Source organism: Candoia aspera, chromosome 1, assembly GCF_035149785.1.
Source record: "Candoia aspera isolate rCanAsp1 chromosome 1, rCanAsp1.hap2, whole genome shotgun sequence".
In the NCBI taxonomy this organism is placed as follows: domain Eukaryota; kingdom Metazoa; phylum Chordata; class Lepidosauria; order Squamata; family Boidae; genus Candoia; species Candoia aspera.
Genome location: NC_086153.1, coordinates 263,561,238 through 263,577,511, shown reverse-complemented (window position 1 = coordinate 263,577,511; position 16,274 = coordinate 263,561,238). Strand labels below are relative to the sequence as shown.

Here is a 16,274-nt window from a genome sequence, read left to right as displayed (position 1 = left end):
AGGTTTTTCTTTCAGGATTAATGGACAGACAGCTAGAAAAAAAGCCATGGAGTTTTGTTTTTATACATGACAATTGCAGCAAGATTATTATATGCTCAAAAATGGCAAAGTTCAAAATTACCCACAATGGAGGAATGGTTGTTGAAGATGATGGAACTTGCAGAGATGGCTTAATTGACTACTTTGATTAAAGAAAAAAAAAACGTATCTACATTTATGACTGACTGGAAACTCCTTATAGACTTTTTTGGATGAAACAGAAAATAATGCACTTATGAGTTGTGGTTTTGAAGATTAGAAAAAAAATGGATAATAGAAAAAAGTGAGCTTTTTTTGTAATCATAGAGTAAGATATAACTTTGTAATTGACTTATATTTGCTGCAAAGGAAATTGGAAGCTTCTATTTCTTTTTATCTTTTCTTTCCACACTTTTATCTTTTATCTTTTTCTCTTCTTTATTCTGTACTAGTTTGTGTCAGTTTTTATGCTGTCTTTAAATCTTTTAATAAAATTATTAAACATTATAACAGGTAGTCATACTGCCAATACCTGACTGAGAAGATGCATTTTCATGATAGTTCTCTCTTGGATGAGTAAGTACTTGTAGGACATCATGGATTGTCCTGTTTGTGATAGAACTTTGATTCCTTTGTGCAACTTCATCAACAGCTGGTGACTGATGTTGATGTCCTTCATGTTCAACACTTCCATTGAAGAATATAACTGTTGCAGTTATGGTAAATAAGGCAGGAATAAATTTTGACTATTCATGTATTCAATTGATAGTGTCTCAGATCCAAAGATCTGAGGGTGCTTAGACAAACAAATCTGCATTTAGACAAATTGTATGCAGTATGCAGTAACAAATAATTGCAAATGTGCATGAATCACTGCACTGCCAGATAGATAAAACAGAGCATTCTAGGTTGATCAGACAGTAAAAAGGGTTGCATCTATAACCCTCTATTTTCACATCTGAAGCCTTCCTTTATTAAATCAAACCACTGGTTCATCTAGCCCAGTGTGACTCTCTATGTCAGGCAAACAGATGCCAGATATCAAAGGAAGGACCTTCTGAATGCAAAGCATATTACCTGTACTGAAATCAGAAGTGTAAACCTGCTTGAAGATTTTTGGAAATCCACAGGTGACAGAGAAATAAATAAGAATACAGATTCAGGGATATGAATAAGAATACTAGGCATATGAAACCAGTTTTCAAACAGAACACAGTAATTCTGTTTGAAAACTGGTTTCATATCCCTAGTATATCTCTAGATCTAATGGCTTTGCAAAATAACCATGTAAATATCTTCACATGCTGAAGAATCCTAATTTAAATGTGTAAACTGCTGTCTTCACTCAAAAATAATTAGAGTGAATTGGAAAAAAAGAGCAAAACTCAGTTGCTATTTACAGTTTACACACTGTGTGGAAGAATAATGTCCTTTGTTTAGAAACTTCGATTAGAAAACAAATGCAACTTATTGAAAGTATGTAACTTATTGAAGTATGTATTCATGACAGAAGTAGTAATGGAAGTAGTCATATTGTTACCTGTATGATGAAAAGAGTCTTTTTCCAGAGTACTTCCTTCTTCATTAGAGAGGAAAAATTCTGGATGTACTACATCTGAAGTGCTGATTGCAGTGGGTACTGTGTTTTCAGTTTCCAGTTCAGGAGATGCACCGTTCAGTTGAGGCTGCTTTGGGTCTTCCTGCTTGAAGAAATCATCACTGGAGAACACAGCTGTTATGATGATGTTTTGAATCAGTTCCATTACTATGTTTGCTGAACAACCATCCAGACTGTCTTGTTAAAATATACATGGCTTGCACTTTCATTTATGTGCATTAGGCAGAGGAAGAGGAAAGTAGATAAAATCAAGTATTGAATGATAAAATGAAAAGTATTGTTGAATTCACAGGCCCCATAATTATCACCATGATTTTCAGAAGTGGTTGATTTTCCAGAGATGCCCCAGACACCAGGAACAATAGCAAAAGGAATGTAATAGCAATAGAGGCAGAAAAGATGTGACAACAGCTTGCACCCTTATCTGATCTATCAAATGTGTTTGATAGATGCAAAGGCTTTGTATCATCTGGATTCACAGTAGCATCTTAAGTCCAAGAACATTCTCTTTTTTTCTTCCATTTCTTCTTTTATTTGGAAATGTTCTTTCTTGGAATATTTTGGACACTCACTTCAGATACATAGTCCAGATTTACACTTTCAACTCTATGGCTTATTTTGGTTGGCATTCACTGCCACTGATGAAGTTCAGAGATTTCAGTAAGTGTTAAGCTTATTCAGTTCTAAAGGTGCTGCTGTACAAATCCAAGGAAATTAAGGTAGAAATACTGTGAAATACTGCAGCCACACAACCAGATTTATCCTTCATGGTCAATTCATTTAATCATTTAGCAGAAAACATAATGCATTACACATTATGATAACTGAATGTAAGAGAAAAAGCTTTAGATAGGGAGAAAAACTGTAACTGATAACTCAAAAGAGAAAGACCATAGAAAGCCCTGTGCAGTAAGAGAAATCCTTCCCATCTTCAAGAGAAGATGTCAATACTTTTCATAAGAAATAAAGCTGCAACAGCGAAACCAAGTTTGTCTATCAACATACAAATGCAATCTATTTCTCTTGTTCTAATATTGGCAAAATTATGCCTTTAGATAAAAAACAACTACTATTACCCACTTATGTGTTCATGTAATGGTTGAAACAGTTCTCTTTAAATCAAGGGAATATTTACCAAAATAAGCTCATGTTTGATTTCTTCTTTCAAACAACAGTTGGTTGAAGCCAATTTTTAAACATCTATAAATATTAGCATCTTAAGAAACACTGAAGGGGAACTTGATTGACTCTGCATAGTCATTCATAAATTTCCAAGACTGCCTTTCACAGTATGGTTGCTACTCCATGTGCCACAATTAAATTTAAATTACTAATTTAATCCTGGACAGAGTAATACACCAATTTGGCATTCCAGTAAATTTCACAAAACTCTGGAACCTGAAATAACCTCAAACTGGCACTTGTGACTCACTCTGGCTTTGCCAAAGCTACATAATATTTAAACCTTCAATATCGTGGTTTTGGTGGATGAAAGCAAACACAAATTGGGAAAATGCCTCTATATGTTACGGCTCTATTTTCCTGTTTGAAGTAATCACAATGTATTATCTGCATATGTGGCACCAGTTAAAATTGATCAATCCTTCCAACAATTAACTACATTATGGATTTTGATATTGTGAAAAGAAATTCTCTTTCAAGCCAACATAAATAAAAAATATGTCAGTATCATGTTTAATTCCTCATACCGGTAGTGGTTGAATATTGTTCATCATCACCTAGAGGAACAATTCCAGGTAGCACATCCTCTCTTGTGCCATTTGTTGAGTATCTGACTTCACTGTCCTTTCCGAAATGTACGGCATGTAGCAATGCATTGTGGTCTGATACTTCTTGTTTGACATCTTTGCTGGAGTTCACAGCTGTTGTGACAATGGTTGAATTGACAATGATTTGAAAATCTGGAATCCCACCATCAACTAGCACTTGGGCCTAAGTTGTTTTATAGAATAATGTAAAATGGGGGTGGGGGGTGGGAATGTGTATGTTAAGATACAGGTTTTTAAAAATACAGTTCACACACTTACTTTAGCATACTGGAAAGATGTGCATGTGTGAGCCCCTAAGCATGGCGGTCTCAACATAAATGCACTATTTCTAGTAGACACAGTTGTAAAACAAAAAGCAATATTTCCTCCCTAAGTTTAAAGCATTCACTGTGGGTGGGAATTTGCAGGCAAAATCCTTGAAAATTAGTACAAAATCTGCACATTAGGTTAAAGACACCAAATAATCAAGATGCACAAATTCCCACATCACATTAAGGACATTGGTTAGAAAATGTGTATAATGGGAAACGTGTTCCCCAAATAATATGTTAGAAAAAAAGTGCAGTGAAATACAGGGATTTTCACAGGAATTTTTTGAAATTCACAATCTGAAGTTACATTAAGGGAAGTTAAACCTGAGAGTCAACAACCCTGAGCATCTAAGTTTAACATTTAAAAATCCTTCTGCACTTTGAATAGCTTCATGGCATACAACATCAATATAGGTAAAGATTTTCTTGGCATGGATATGCGTAAAGGGAAAGTTTTCACCTTGCAAATAATTTGTTACTGTAGGTGCAGAAGCGGTTACACTGGGAAACGCATAAGAATAAAAAAAGTAAAAGGCAACATTTTATTTCAATATGATCTCATATTTTAATTAACTTCTCCATATAATGCTAATGCGCATTATCTATATAGTACCATCACCAATGCCACCTGCTCCCCAACAGTAGCACAGGAGCAGCAAATTAAATTAAAATAGAAATAGATAGCAAAAATGGTAATAATTGAACATACTTGTCAACTAACCAACATGGTCATTAACAGGAAAGAAACTCATTCAAGTTTATGAATAGAGAACATCGCAGCATCACAATAACCATCACCATAACGAAAGCTAAAGGACATAGATGTTTACCAACTTAAGTGACATTTCACTTTGGACTTGCCAAGTGAAAGTAGAAAACAGACATCTATGGAAAGCAGCTAAGGCAACTCAGAATTTGGCCCCTCCCACTCAAATTAGGCACAGACTTTAAGCACAAAACAAGACTTCTCATCTTGAGAGCACCTCTGGGTTTCCTTTTCCTTTCCCAGCGTAAGCCAAGACAAATCAACCATTTTCCAATGCAAAGCCAATGCCAGCTACGCAGGTTAGACCATGCAGAGAAATATAAGCAAAATAATTTGCAGCTTTCAATGAAATTCTGCTATTGTTTACTATTATCTATCCCACATAAATAATCTTTTGTAGGCTGTTAGTTATTATGTCTATACCACTGAACATCTAAACTTACAACTAAATGTCACCTTGCAACTTTATTATACCTCAATCATTTTTCACTAATACAAGGCATGATTAGGATTAGTTCTTACTGGTATTTGATGGCTGAAGTTCCTTATCACCACTGTTGTCCCACTCAAGAACTGTTTCAGGAGTTCTATGCCCAGACCCTTCTTCGTCATCACCACCATCATCATCATCACCACCACCATCATCATCTTCTTCAGCACTCTCATCTATTGATTTATTGATGTAAACTTATGGTAAGATTTTTATATTTTCATCCAGTTATCCTTTTCTCTGTTGCCTACATCATTATTAACATGTTCTTGTTTGTGATTCGGTATCATCAATAAGATATGAAGAACGAGTTACCTAATTTGGGGGGTTTTTTTGGTGTTAATGCAAAAAAAAAAATGTTAGCTTTAAATGAATGATAGAATTTGGACTGTGCCCTCTTGATTGCTATTTAAGGGAGGCAAAACAAGTTTTGCTAGCTAAACAAGTACAGGATCATTTTTATTTTGCTTTGTAAAATAAAAGCTTTACTTCAGCAATTGCAACATTTCACTGAGATATAACATACTGGGGAAACTGTCCCTAATTACAAACCTAACCCTAATTCTAACTCTTAAAAGAATCTCCCCCAAAAAATGGGGGAGGAGAGTTATTTGGAAAAGAGCTGGAGATTTTCCTAACGGTATCCGAACAGGGGTTTGTTTGGCAAGAATGGAGTAAAATGGAAACATTGTATTTCTATATAAAACTATTTGATATAGAAATGACAGCATAATAGGAACTATACTACACTCAGAGCTGACTCAGGAAAATATTCAGTGAACGCACATCTCCCAGATTTACTGGGCTTGCTAAAGGTATGCAAAACCACAGAGCAAGGAGTAAAATCTATGTATAGGGAAAAGAACAAAAATTATCTGCAACAAATCCAATCAGGAGAATGCTCTGGCAAGTTGTTAAAAAGCCATGACTATCAGAAATGCACTTATGTAGTAATATGGAATATAATTTTATTCCAAATACTTAGGGGTGATTTAATTCAATTTTCTGAATGAATTTTTATTGAGCAGAACAACATTTTACTCTTAAACTACAGTATTTCAGAATGAGATAATAAACTTGGCAATCAAAGAGCTCCTTCTGGCACTACTATGAAAGTTTATATTCTATATACCTTTTAAGACTCACATAGTTTTCCTAAAGCTCTTGCTACAAATCCTTATAATCAATATTAAGCCAATGATACCAAATGAGTCAACCAATGCTGAGTTGACATGTAAACTGTGGAAAGAACTGATATCTGGTTGGAAGACAGGTGAATGAGTCTGCAGTATTTTTATGTGGTAAGCCAGCATTTCCTAATTAAGCTACAGAAAGGAGTGCTAAACACTCTGCAGTTCATTTCAAGTAATCAATGTCTTTATCAATAGGACTGGTCTCACATTAATATTCCACAAGAACTGCAAATTTTGAACTAGTTATCAAAATACGCACAGCCTATATATACATGCTAAAGAAAAGTTATCTTTTTTCCAGCCATGGAAAAAAGGAGCAGAAAACTGATAGTCATAATATAAACTTCCTCAAGAATAACATAAATTGGGAAATGGTAAGTTTAAATTATTTCCTTTCCCTTTATCTATATTCTGGTGCCTATATTTATTCTTACAATTTATTTCAATAAATATCCATGTTATGGATCAGTTATGAATTGTTTCTAAGTGATGCAACTGCAATTGGTTTTCTGGGCACATACATTTTGAGGAGAAACAGGACAATATGAAAAGCAACCACTATTCATCTCTGGCATCCTGCTCATGTATTTTGCAACCAGGTATTCATATCAGAATATAAAATGGCTCACTGCAACCAAGTTTCTCTTGCTAAAGCCAAAATATACCATTTTGCCTTTTGAAGTATGTATTTCGAATCCTTTCTGGTAGGTAGGTATTTATAGCATTTTTATGGCTGCTTAACTCAAGCAAAATGGGCAGCATACAAAAGGTCAACTATAAGTACAACCCTAACCCCCCCAAAAACCTCACAAATCATTGAAGGCCAGCTAAAACCATAAAATGGCAACCAGACTAAAATATACTGCAACTCAACAATTGGGACATCCAGCTCCAAAGGCCTGGGGAAGAAGCCAGATCTTAACTGTGTTTCTAAAAGCCTACAGGGTCAGGACTAATCTTATATTGGGGGCAAATAAGTACGAAATGCTCTGTCTGTGAAGATAGAATGTTTCAGGCAAGGACAGAATATGCAGTTCTTCAGACAATGCTGATCCAGCTATTCTGGGCATGGCCTGGTAGTTTTCCAAAGTGAATTTTTTGAAAAGGGCCTGTTCCCTGCTGGACCATATCCAGAGTATGACAAACCATCTTCTGGAAAGCATACTTCCAGAAAACTACAGGACCATTCCCAGACTGGCTGGATTGATGTGAATATGGTTCAGAGGAAGAATAACACATCTCACAACCATCTACTGATGGCACAGTGGATATTCAGCTGATAACATGTGGAGGAAAAATCCCCAAACTCAACAATATTACTTGAAAAAGCCACAGAATAAAGAAGGAAATCAAAATGACAACTCTCTGAATTCAACAACATCAGGGAATTAAAATAGTAAATATTTGCCAAGAAAATAAGTTCATGTCAGCAAGCTTATGTATCAGGTCTCAGGAATATATGACTATGGAGGTGTAACTGGAACCTCAGAAAAGACAAGACACAAAGCTAGAAGGAAGCTAAGACTAAACATGATTATGGAAAATGATGACAAAGCAAATGGACAGAAGAACACTGCAGGACTGTAGAAATATTTCTTCTTCTCCAATTACACAGGAAAGTATATATAATAAGCCCCTTTGGAAACTAGCTCCTACAACAGTGAATTTTCTTCAGTCATGTCATCAGTTTTTTCTTTAACATGTAGCTCTATAACACATGGGCTACTTTTAAATAGAATTTAGAAGGCACTTAGATAAATCATATTGGTGTAGAAGCTAAGGATATGGGCATTTTGATTTGCATAATAAAAAGGAAATGCTTGTGGGGTCATATCTGCATGGAAACTATGGGAAAAGTAATTTGAAAGTAACATTTAAATTGGTCTAAAACAAAGAACTGCTTAGTAATTGGGCCTGTTTATTAACAGGTAGTGCCCCTGCACTATAATTCTAGTTGTAGTAATCACATGTCTTTCCACATGCCCATTAGCTTTTCTACATGTCAGCACATAGATTATTTCTTAAAATAGCATGCCCTTAAAGCATACTTTATTGCTCTTAAAGCAACAGTTTCAGGTAAGTCCAACCAACAGATCTGTACAATATTCTAAAAGACATTGGTAGTTATTTGGCTATCACAGCTCATGGTTCTAATGCACAGTACCTTCACAGACAACAAAAGTGCTTATTCAAGCAGGACTCATGAAGAATATCTGCACCATTTTTCTCCAGGGAGACGAAACTCTTGGCCAGACATCTTGAAAAAAAGGCAAGGCAGGAGACTACAATTTACTAAAATGTTTACAAGAGTTTACCCTTCCTGAAGGTTGCATTCTGCATTTCTTTGTGTTCTTCAGGTGGCCACCATAATGGGAAATCTTCAGCGACTTGCTGATCTTGACTAGAATTTCCATGATGCTTTCCATGATTTGATCTTTCTCCGGCTGTAATGATGGCAGAATAACTATAGTGCTGAATATGTGTTGTATCTTCAATCAATAGGACTTCTCATAGTGGATGGTAAAAGGATACTTCCTGTGTCCTTAAACAGCATTACCGTGGTTGGTCAAACAATATACTCTTATGTATTTTAGTTTGGGACTACCCTAATGCAAAATGGGTAACGCATTAACAATATGAATATTATGAGCACAAAATAAAGGCAAGGGGGTTGGGAGGTGGAATCCAAGTAATATACATACTATCATATGCAGGAAAATATCAATGAAGCCACTTCTGAAGCACCCCAAGAAAAATAATTGTTTACTGATAGTAGTAGAAAGTTGCACTGTGTTATCACATTTATCCAAGTCCAGATGTTTTCCTTCTCGAATGAATCTAATTTCATTATGGTTACATTAAAGGATGATAAGAATTTGCATTTCTATTGTTAATTCGGAAGTAAAATGAGAAACCCAGCATTCTTGAACTGAAACACCTTAATTTGCTGTAATTTTTAAGGAGGAAGCTAGTTCAAGGACTCATATTTCCAGAGTTATTTTTGTTCCAATGCTAGGTCTTAGTCATTTCCTTGTGGCAAGGCAAAGATAGAGAATAGCACTATCATTTCCATCATTGTAGAATGCAGAGATGCCTATCTAATGGAGATGATTTTCAATGATAAGAAAGCAGCAACAGTACAAAGAGCAGAATCCTTTGAGCAGAGGAAGGTATCAGTAAGGAGAGGATTCATTGAAGTAAAGAACAATATAGCAACTTTCCATTTCAGCACAATGGAAAATGTGGAAGCGATGGTGGTTGAGAAATATATGCTGGAATTCCATCACATAATTTCCCCAACCACACAGACACAAGTGATAGCTTGTTGCTTTTATACATAGTCTAAGAATGGAAACTCTTAGCTTTCAGTTTTGAGTTTCTGAACGAAACCAGGAATGAAATTTATTTTGCACAGGGATTGAACTGTAAACCATTTTTCTGGATTATCTATTATTCAATGTAATTTTCATTATCTGCCAGTCAATCATACAGTCTGAAGTTCATGCAATCATAATTGTATAAAGTTATTTTAGAATTTATCTTTCCTCTGTTCGATATATCCTATTTACATGAAGTACTGAAGCTAGACTTCAAGTCTATTCATTCGCTAAAAAGCAACATCAGTGTAGCAGTATTAATATGAGCAAAGATCTCTTCCCAAATCAGTTTCTTGTGTGAAATATGATATAAACATGTTTTGCATGAATATACATTCTGTACACCAACAATAGAATATTCAGTGCAGTTACAATTTATAACTAACAAAAAGTCAATTGCAAAATGGAAAACTTAAACCTGAGAGATTCCATCATATCACCCAAGTGTCAAATGCAGAAAAACGCATACAAGCTATTGAGACATGCTTTGACAAAATGAAGCATCTGAGAGGGAGGCAGGAACCCTGAATATAACAGTGCAACCAGCACAGATCAATTGGATCACATGAATCCTTGATCTAGGCACAGAGCAGAAGAGTAAAGAAAAAACATTCCCATTCACAACCACCACCTGCAACATTTGGAATAACTTGAAATAATAATTATTTGTCAGATACTGTCCTTATGTTATTTACTATACAATCACAAAGGCAAAGTATTTTTTACAGGTTTTAGATCATACAGCTGGAGCAATTTACCATATAAAATTGTTTTAATTATCCAGGAGTATGAGAAATCAGCTTTTCCCATGGATTCAAGGAATGGGTCCAGATTAAAAAAAAACTGCACTAGTCTAAATGGCTTCACTGGCCAGAACTTTGAGACCTGTTTCCAGCTTACCTTTTCATGAACTGATGAAAGTTGGCTTCTGAATTTGCCAACCTTCACCAAAAAGAAGTCTGAGCTTCTAATCTGTGCCAATCCTTGAGACAAAAAGCTGAATTCAAAATAAGCATTACTAAAAGCAAATCTTGAAAATTTGCAATTGCACGTAAATATCCGAAGAAATAACAAAGGCCTTCATTATAACTGCAGGATCTCTGAAAAGGAAAACCTGTGGCATAAATTGTACAAACTTTCCCCACAGAAAAGACCATTGCACATTTGATGGGGAAAGATTCAAATCTATACTACTAAATATGTTTCAAAATAGAAAAAAGGTGTACACTTATGAATTAGATATAGATATATTGCACACGGTGACCATTATCTTGCAGGGAAAAAATTCAAAGAAAAGACTTTTCTTTAGTCTCAAACATTCCAAAATTCCACCTTCTTTCTAGGACTTTTATGCAGTGATCCACTGGGTAGATCTCCATTAGATATTCTCATGCCAATTTGCAATTTTTTTAAAACATCAAGAGTTGGGAAAAAAATAACATATAAGAAGTTGGGGATTATTAATCAATCTGTTCTATGAGGACCATAAGAACAGGTTTATATTAATATCACCTTGAGAATATCCTCCATTAGCTAGGCTATTTACTTCTTTAAGAAATCTAAAAACAATCCTGAGAAGACAGAAACAGTTGCAATACCAACCACATACAGAAAAAAGTCATTAAAATAGTTAGCATGTATGTAAAAAGATAAGAAGGAAAACGATCCATTAGAACAATTCATATAAAACTGTTATTTGGATTAAGATCCAATTCTCTTTGGCTCTACTTCTGAGAATCCAAATATATTTGCAGAAAATAGAAATACACCCAGTGTATATAAAGAAATGCAAGGTGAAAGCAAATGCAAGATGAAATCCCATCACCAACATCTAGATGACAAAGTCTCAAACTGAAGTCCTTCCTCTAGGTAAGAAATATTATCATGACCAAGTAGACACTTTCTTTGCTTCATACACATAGTCATAAAACCATCTTTAAGGGATTTTTCAGAGCATTTGGCTAAAGGATCCATGAGGACACACCTTTCCAATATAATTGTTACATTGGTCTTAATTATCATTCAAGAAATCATTCACACATGCTATAAATGGAAGAAAATACTAAGAAAAAAGTCCAATTACTTCTTTCCAGAAGATTTACAAAAAGGACATGCCTGGTCATTTAACATGTATCAGGGGGATGGATATTGCTTAATGAATATCACAGACTTTAATCTTAGTCACAGATTGTGGAGACATGTAAGAGAAATATATGCATTCAGGAATAGTTCACAGAGTGAGTCTCAGGCACAAAAGGAGCAAACCACCAGCCCATATAAAATCTAAAATGTCATCTGATCAGCCCTCAGACAGGGCTTATCCATGAGATCAACCCTCCCCCATTTTGAAAGCAAACACATAATGCTCTACAACAGAGACATCAAATCCTATGCCAGTTAGCCGAGAAAGTCTGTGAGCTCATTACCATAACGTACTATCTGTAGCAATTCCACAGTATCAAAACTGGATACACTGAACCTAAATGTATGTAGTTCCTGTCACATACTAGAATTTCCTTCATTTCTTATTACCTGAGGTACCCTTTACTTTAGAAGACACATGAGCATAAAATGTTTAGTTCTTAGCAAGAGGAAAGGTGTGTGTGTATATTGTCAAAGCCAAAAGAATCAAGGGGAGTATGTTGTCAATTGTGAAAACCAGGTTACAACAGATACTAGTACAATTATCACACTTACTAGGATTTTGGGGATGCTGATCTTCAGAAGGATCTCCTGGACGGTGATAATGGTGGTCTTCATCACTACCATATGTTGATGTAAATGTTGTGGTATCATCCTCTGTGTAATAAAAGATGAATGAGCTGTACTCTTTTCACTTAGTGACCAACTAACAACACAATTTTCAATAATAATTCTTATAACTGTCTTTTGTATTCATAATTTTTCTGGGGACCAGGTGCTTGACATTTTATGATATTTTCTCTTAGTGTAAATGATATTTTAGTTCGGAAAAGCTTGTACTGTATGCTTTTTGAGGAGTATTATGCATAATTATTCTATGTGGGTTTACCAATGTGTCATTCAATTAGATGTCAGTTTCCATGACATTTTAATGGAAGTCTCATTTTCTTTTTCCAACAACATATCCTGCATGTCAAGTCTCAGGAATCCTACTGAAGCCATAGGTGACCAATACGAATTGTACTGGAACCACATTTTGCTCTGAAAGAGATTCAGCCATATACCATTTTCCCTTAGGAGTTACAAGGCTTTCGTTTTATTATGTCTATGCATATCCCACCTTTTTACCCATAGGGCAGGCAAGACAGCTAACAGTAAAAACTAAAAAAATAAATAGGTAATACCCAGAAGAACCTGCATTTGGTAGCCAGAAGTTTCACTTTACACTGGGTGAGGTGATGGCACAGAAACAGTCACATCAATGGATAATGGAAGGATTTTCTGGGTCTTTTGTTTTGTTTTGCTTTGAGATGGGGTAAACTATGGGAAAATGTATTTTATCAAAGCATAAAATAGGCTTACAATATAACGCTAAACATCTCTCCTTTAAAATTTGCCATCAATTCACCAGTCAGGGTGGAGAGAACTCTATGAACTAATAAAAAATAGGTTCAAGGGGTCCATACAGCTATGGGGCTACAGGTTGCCCATCTTTTAGTCAGATGTATAATTTATGGCTGGGTCCAAATGGGGACAGTGTGTCTTCAGGCTACAGTACCTTCCCAAACCAAAGTTAGAGGCATTTTCCCCCTTATTCCTTTGGAAGATAGTGAATTGACTGTGGTCATCCATCATTGTTTAATTGTGATAACATGCATCTGTTTTTATAACTAATCGTCAATGAAATGATCTATTATTCTTGACTTTATCATGAGCTTTAATATTTATTATTACACTAATAATCTTTGTTATCAAACAGCAAAATTGCCAGAAAATCTTGTTGGTCAGTTATTGGCAAACTCTCTGAAACAAATTGTGAAAGATGTGGGTGACTGCTAGGAGGAGGGGGAATGGTCAAAAATCACATTCTTCCTTGTTTTACTGATAAATGCCTCTGCTGCTAACAGAACCAACTATCAGCAAAGCAACATCAATTAGATACAACTTGATGTGCCCTTTTAGTGATGGCCTTTTCTTTGATATATCATTAAAAATACTTTATAGGTGGCATGGGAGATAGAATGGAGGAAATAAATAATTCCTTGTTTTCCTTTCTGCTAACAAATTCCTCAGGTGATTTCTGTTCATTGAAAGAACACCAATAAGATAGGAACTATGTTTGTATATATGTGGTTTCAGTTTCCATTTCTGGCATTTAAAGTTGAAGACTCTTAGTAAGATTAAGTTCTCTTCCTGATCCCCCCAGCTCACCTCTGGAAAACTCTTGCCGGTAATTCATTAACAAGTGCAAAAACAGATAGTGTTTACTTTTTCAGAATTTGGCAGCACTGACTTAGATAGGCAATTGGTTTTATGCAGCATAAAATCATTTTCTTTACAGTATAGCAATGCAGAACTTTCCCAATCTGTTTCAGCTCTCAGTAGTCTCAGTAATAGTGATGCTTGCTGAGCAATTCTGAGAAGTGAAGTCCTCCCATCTGGAGACCACCTAAGTTTGGGAAGTCTACAGAAACCCTGATCAATAACTGTGACCCTTCCAAGGTACTACTTAAGTGTCATTCTGTAGAATGCTGATCATTGGAAATACCTTGTGTGATGTCACTGGGATCTGCTGTCCCTCTGCCAATTGAAGAACCACTGCCCACACTACTTTCATCTTCAGTAATTGGTGGCCTTTCTGTGACTTTCTTTCCTTCAACATACCGTGACCCATCAGCATTGTAAATTTCTGAAGGAAAAAGGATATAAAGAATTTTACATTACCCTGTTGACTGAAACAAGACAAATGGTTTAGGAAATGGTTATGTATTGCAATGTGAAAACTTACTAAGTCTTTACTCAAGCACAAACAATATGAAAATACATTGCCCAGTTGGGATTCTGACTGAGTAATATGACCATAAGTAGTAGAAAGCTTCAAGCTAATATATTCCTCCCTCCTCCTCTGACATGGTCAGAATTAGAACATGTCTTTTTCTGGGGTTGTTACATATGACATTCTGGTTACATCTTCACAATTATTCATTTATAATATACTTTAAAAACTATATGATTTGATCCTGGCTTCTTTCAATGAGCCATAATTTTGACTAAGAGTGAACAATTTTTGAGGGGTCACAACTCTGCTTTATAACCTTCGGGGTAGGGGGTTGCAGGAGCCAATCTAGAAATCAGATGAAGAGATGGGTCCAATTTTCAGTCCATGTGGGGAAGGTTTGTAAAATCCTGACAACTGAGAAGGATTTTTTTCTAGAACAGTATGTCTAGGGGTAAATTCTTTTGGCGACTACCCTGAAATAATCGCTTAATAAACTGATATCCCTGCCATACAACAATGATTGTGCACTTAAACTACTCTGCACGTGTTTTTATAGGAAGCATTTCTATTCCATGAAAAGTAGAACATAATACGTTGCGTGCACATGCACACTCAAGCACACACATTCCCTACTAGGAGAACTACGCCGACACAGAGCACTGTACAAAATAATGCACAGCAGAGCACTACATACAGAGGTCTCTGGAATGCCCGATTTTTGTGAGATTTCCAAAATTGTTGGATTAGAAAAGGAGCATATTCAATTCCTTTTGATCATCACTTGCTGAGTTTTGAGCATCACTTGCAGACTATCCTATGCAGAATACCCACAATTGCAGCACCAAACTATCTGTGATAAGTTCTCACTAAAAACTCCCAGAGGAAAATGTATCTCATGTTCTTAATTTTGCAACCGTTTTCTGATAGTAAGTTAGTCTAAATGGACTTTGTTATCATTTGAAGCCATGTTAACTTTCCCCCTAAGTTTAGTGACACAATCCACACTGTTCATGCGCTTCAGCTTTACCAGAGGAATTGTTAAAAAATGAAATGTTAAAAAAATGAAATTAAATTCTTACCAATACTGCTGTCATTATTTGTCCAAGTAGAATATAACTTTATCACTGGATCACAAACCACATCTCTTGATTCTAAAAATGGGAGACAAACGATCAAAAATAAACTGGCTAACTTTTGTAAAAAGAAATAAAAGGAAGTGGTGAAGGGCTCCAGGACTACAAGGATGTGGGAAGCTCTATGTGTTCCCCATCATGATATATATTATACTTATTCATACTAAGTAGCCTTTTTTAAAAAAAAGTTGACATATATTCTTACAGTACATTAGTTAAAGGCAATAATTTATACAAGGCTCTATGTTGTATCATCTGTGTCATTTGGAAGTAGCATCTGCTTCATAACTATCCAGCATACTCAAAAAAGGTGCAGTTAGAAACTTCCTGGTATTTATGATGGCATCTTAAGAAAAGTTCTCTTGGGCTCAGGCCTGATTTCAGCAGCATGTAAGTTTTTCTGAATACATAATCCCCATTTGGTTTACGATTTAGTTGTTTCTCTCACTGCTCCAGCTACCTAATTACATTGGACATTTATTTCTAGAGACAACAGTGACAGATCCATTAATCAAGACCTTCCTTAACCCCATATAAACAGCAAGTAAGTTTCACGTTTTGGAACAAAAGCAGCATATGGGAGATGAATCGGTCTTGTGCCTGCCACTGACATCCATAGCAGAAGTTAGCAGAGGAGAAAGGCTATCGGAAGTCTGC

General features: G+C 35.6%; 1 protein-coding gene across 1 annotated transcript in view; it reads right to left on the bottom strand.

The window, feature by feature from the left end:
* The window catches only part of CD44 (CD44 molecule (IN blood group)), an 83,757-nt gene that overhangs the window by 18,845 nt on the left and 48,638 nt on the right, over positions 1–16,274 (bottom strand). Inside the window, exons 5-12 of the mRNA XM_063289612.1 lie at positions 15,564–15,635; positions 14,254–14,394; positions 12,261–12,362; positions 8,502–8,630; positions 5,026–5,169; positions 3,346–3,519; positions 1,559–1,750; positions 551–724 (exon numbers count right to left, since the gene is read on the bottom strand). Coding sequence (XP_063145682.1) covers positions 551–724; positions 1,559–1,750; positions 3,346–3,519; positions 5,026–5,169; positions 8,502–8,630; positions 12,261–12,362; positions 14,254–14,394; positions 15,564–15,635 — 1,128 coding nt within the window. The remainder of the gene's footprint in view (positions 1–550; positions 725–1,558; positions 1,751–3,345; positions 3,520–5,025; positions 5,170–8,501; positions 8,631–12,260; positions 12,363–14,253; positions 14,395–15,563; positions 15,636–16,274) is intronic.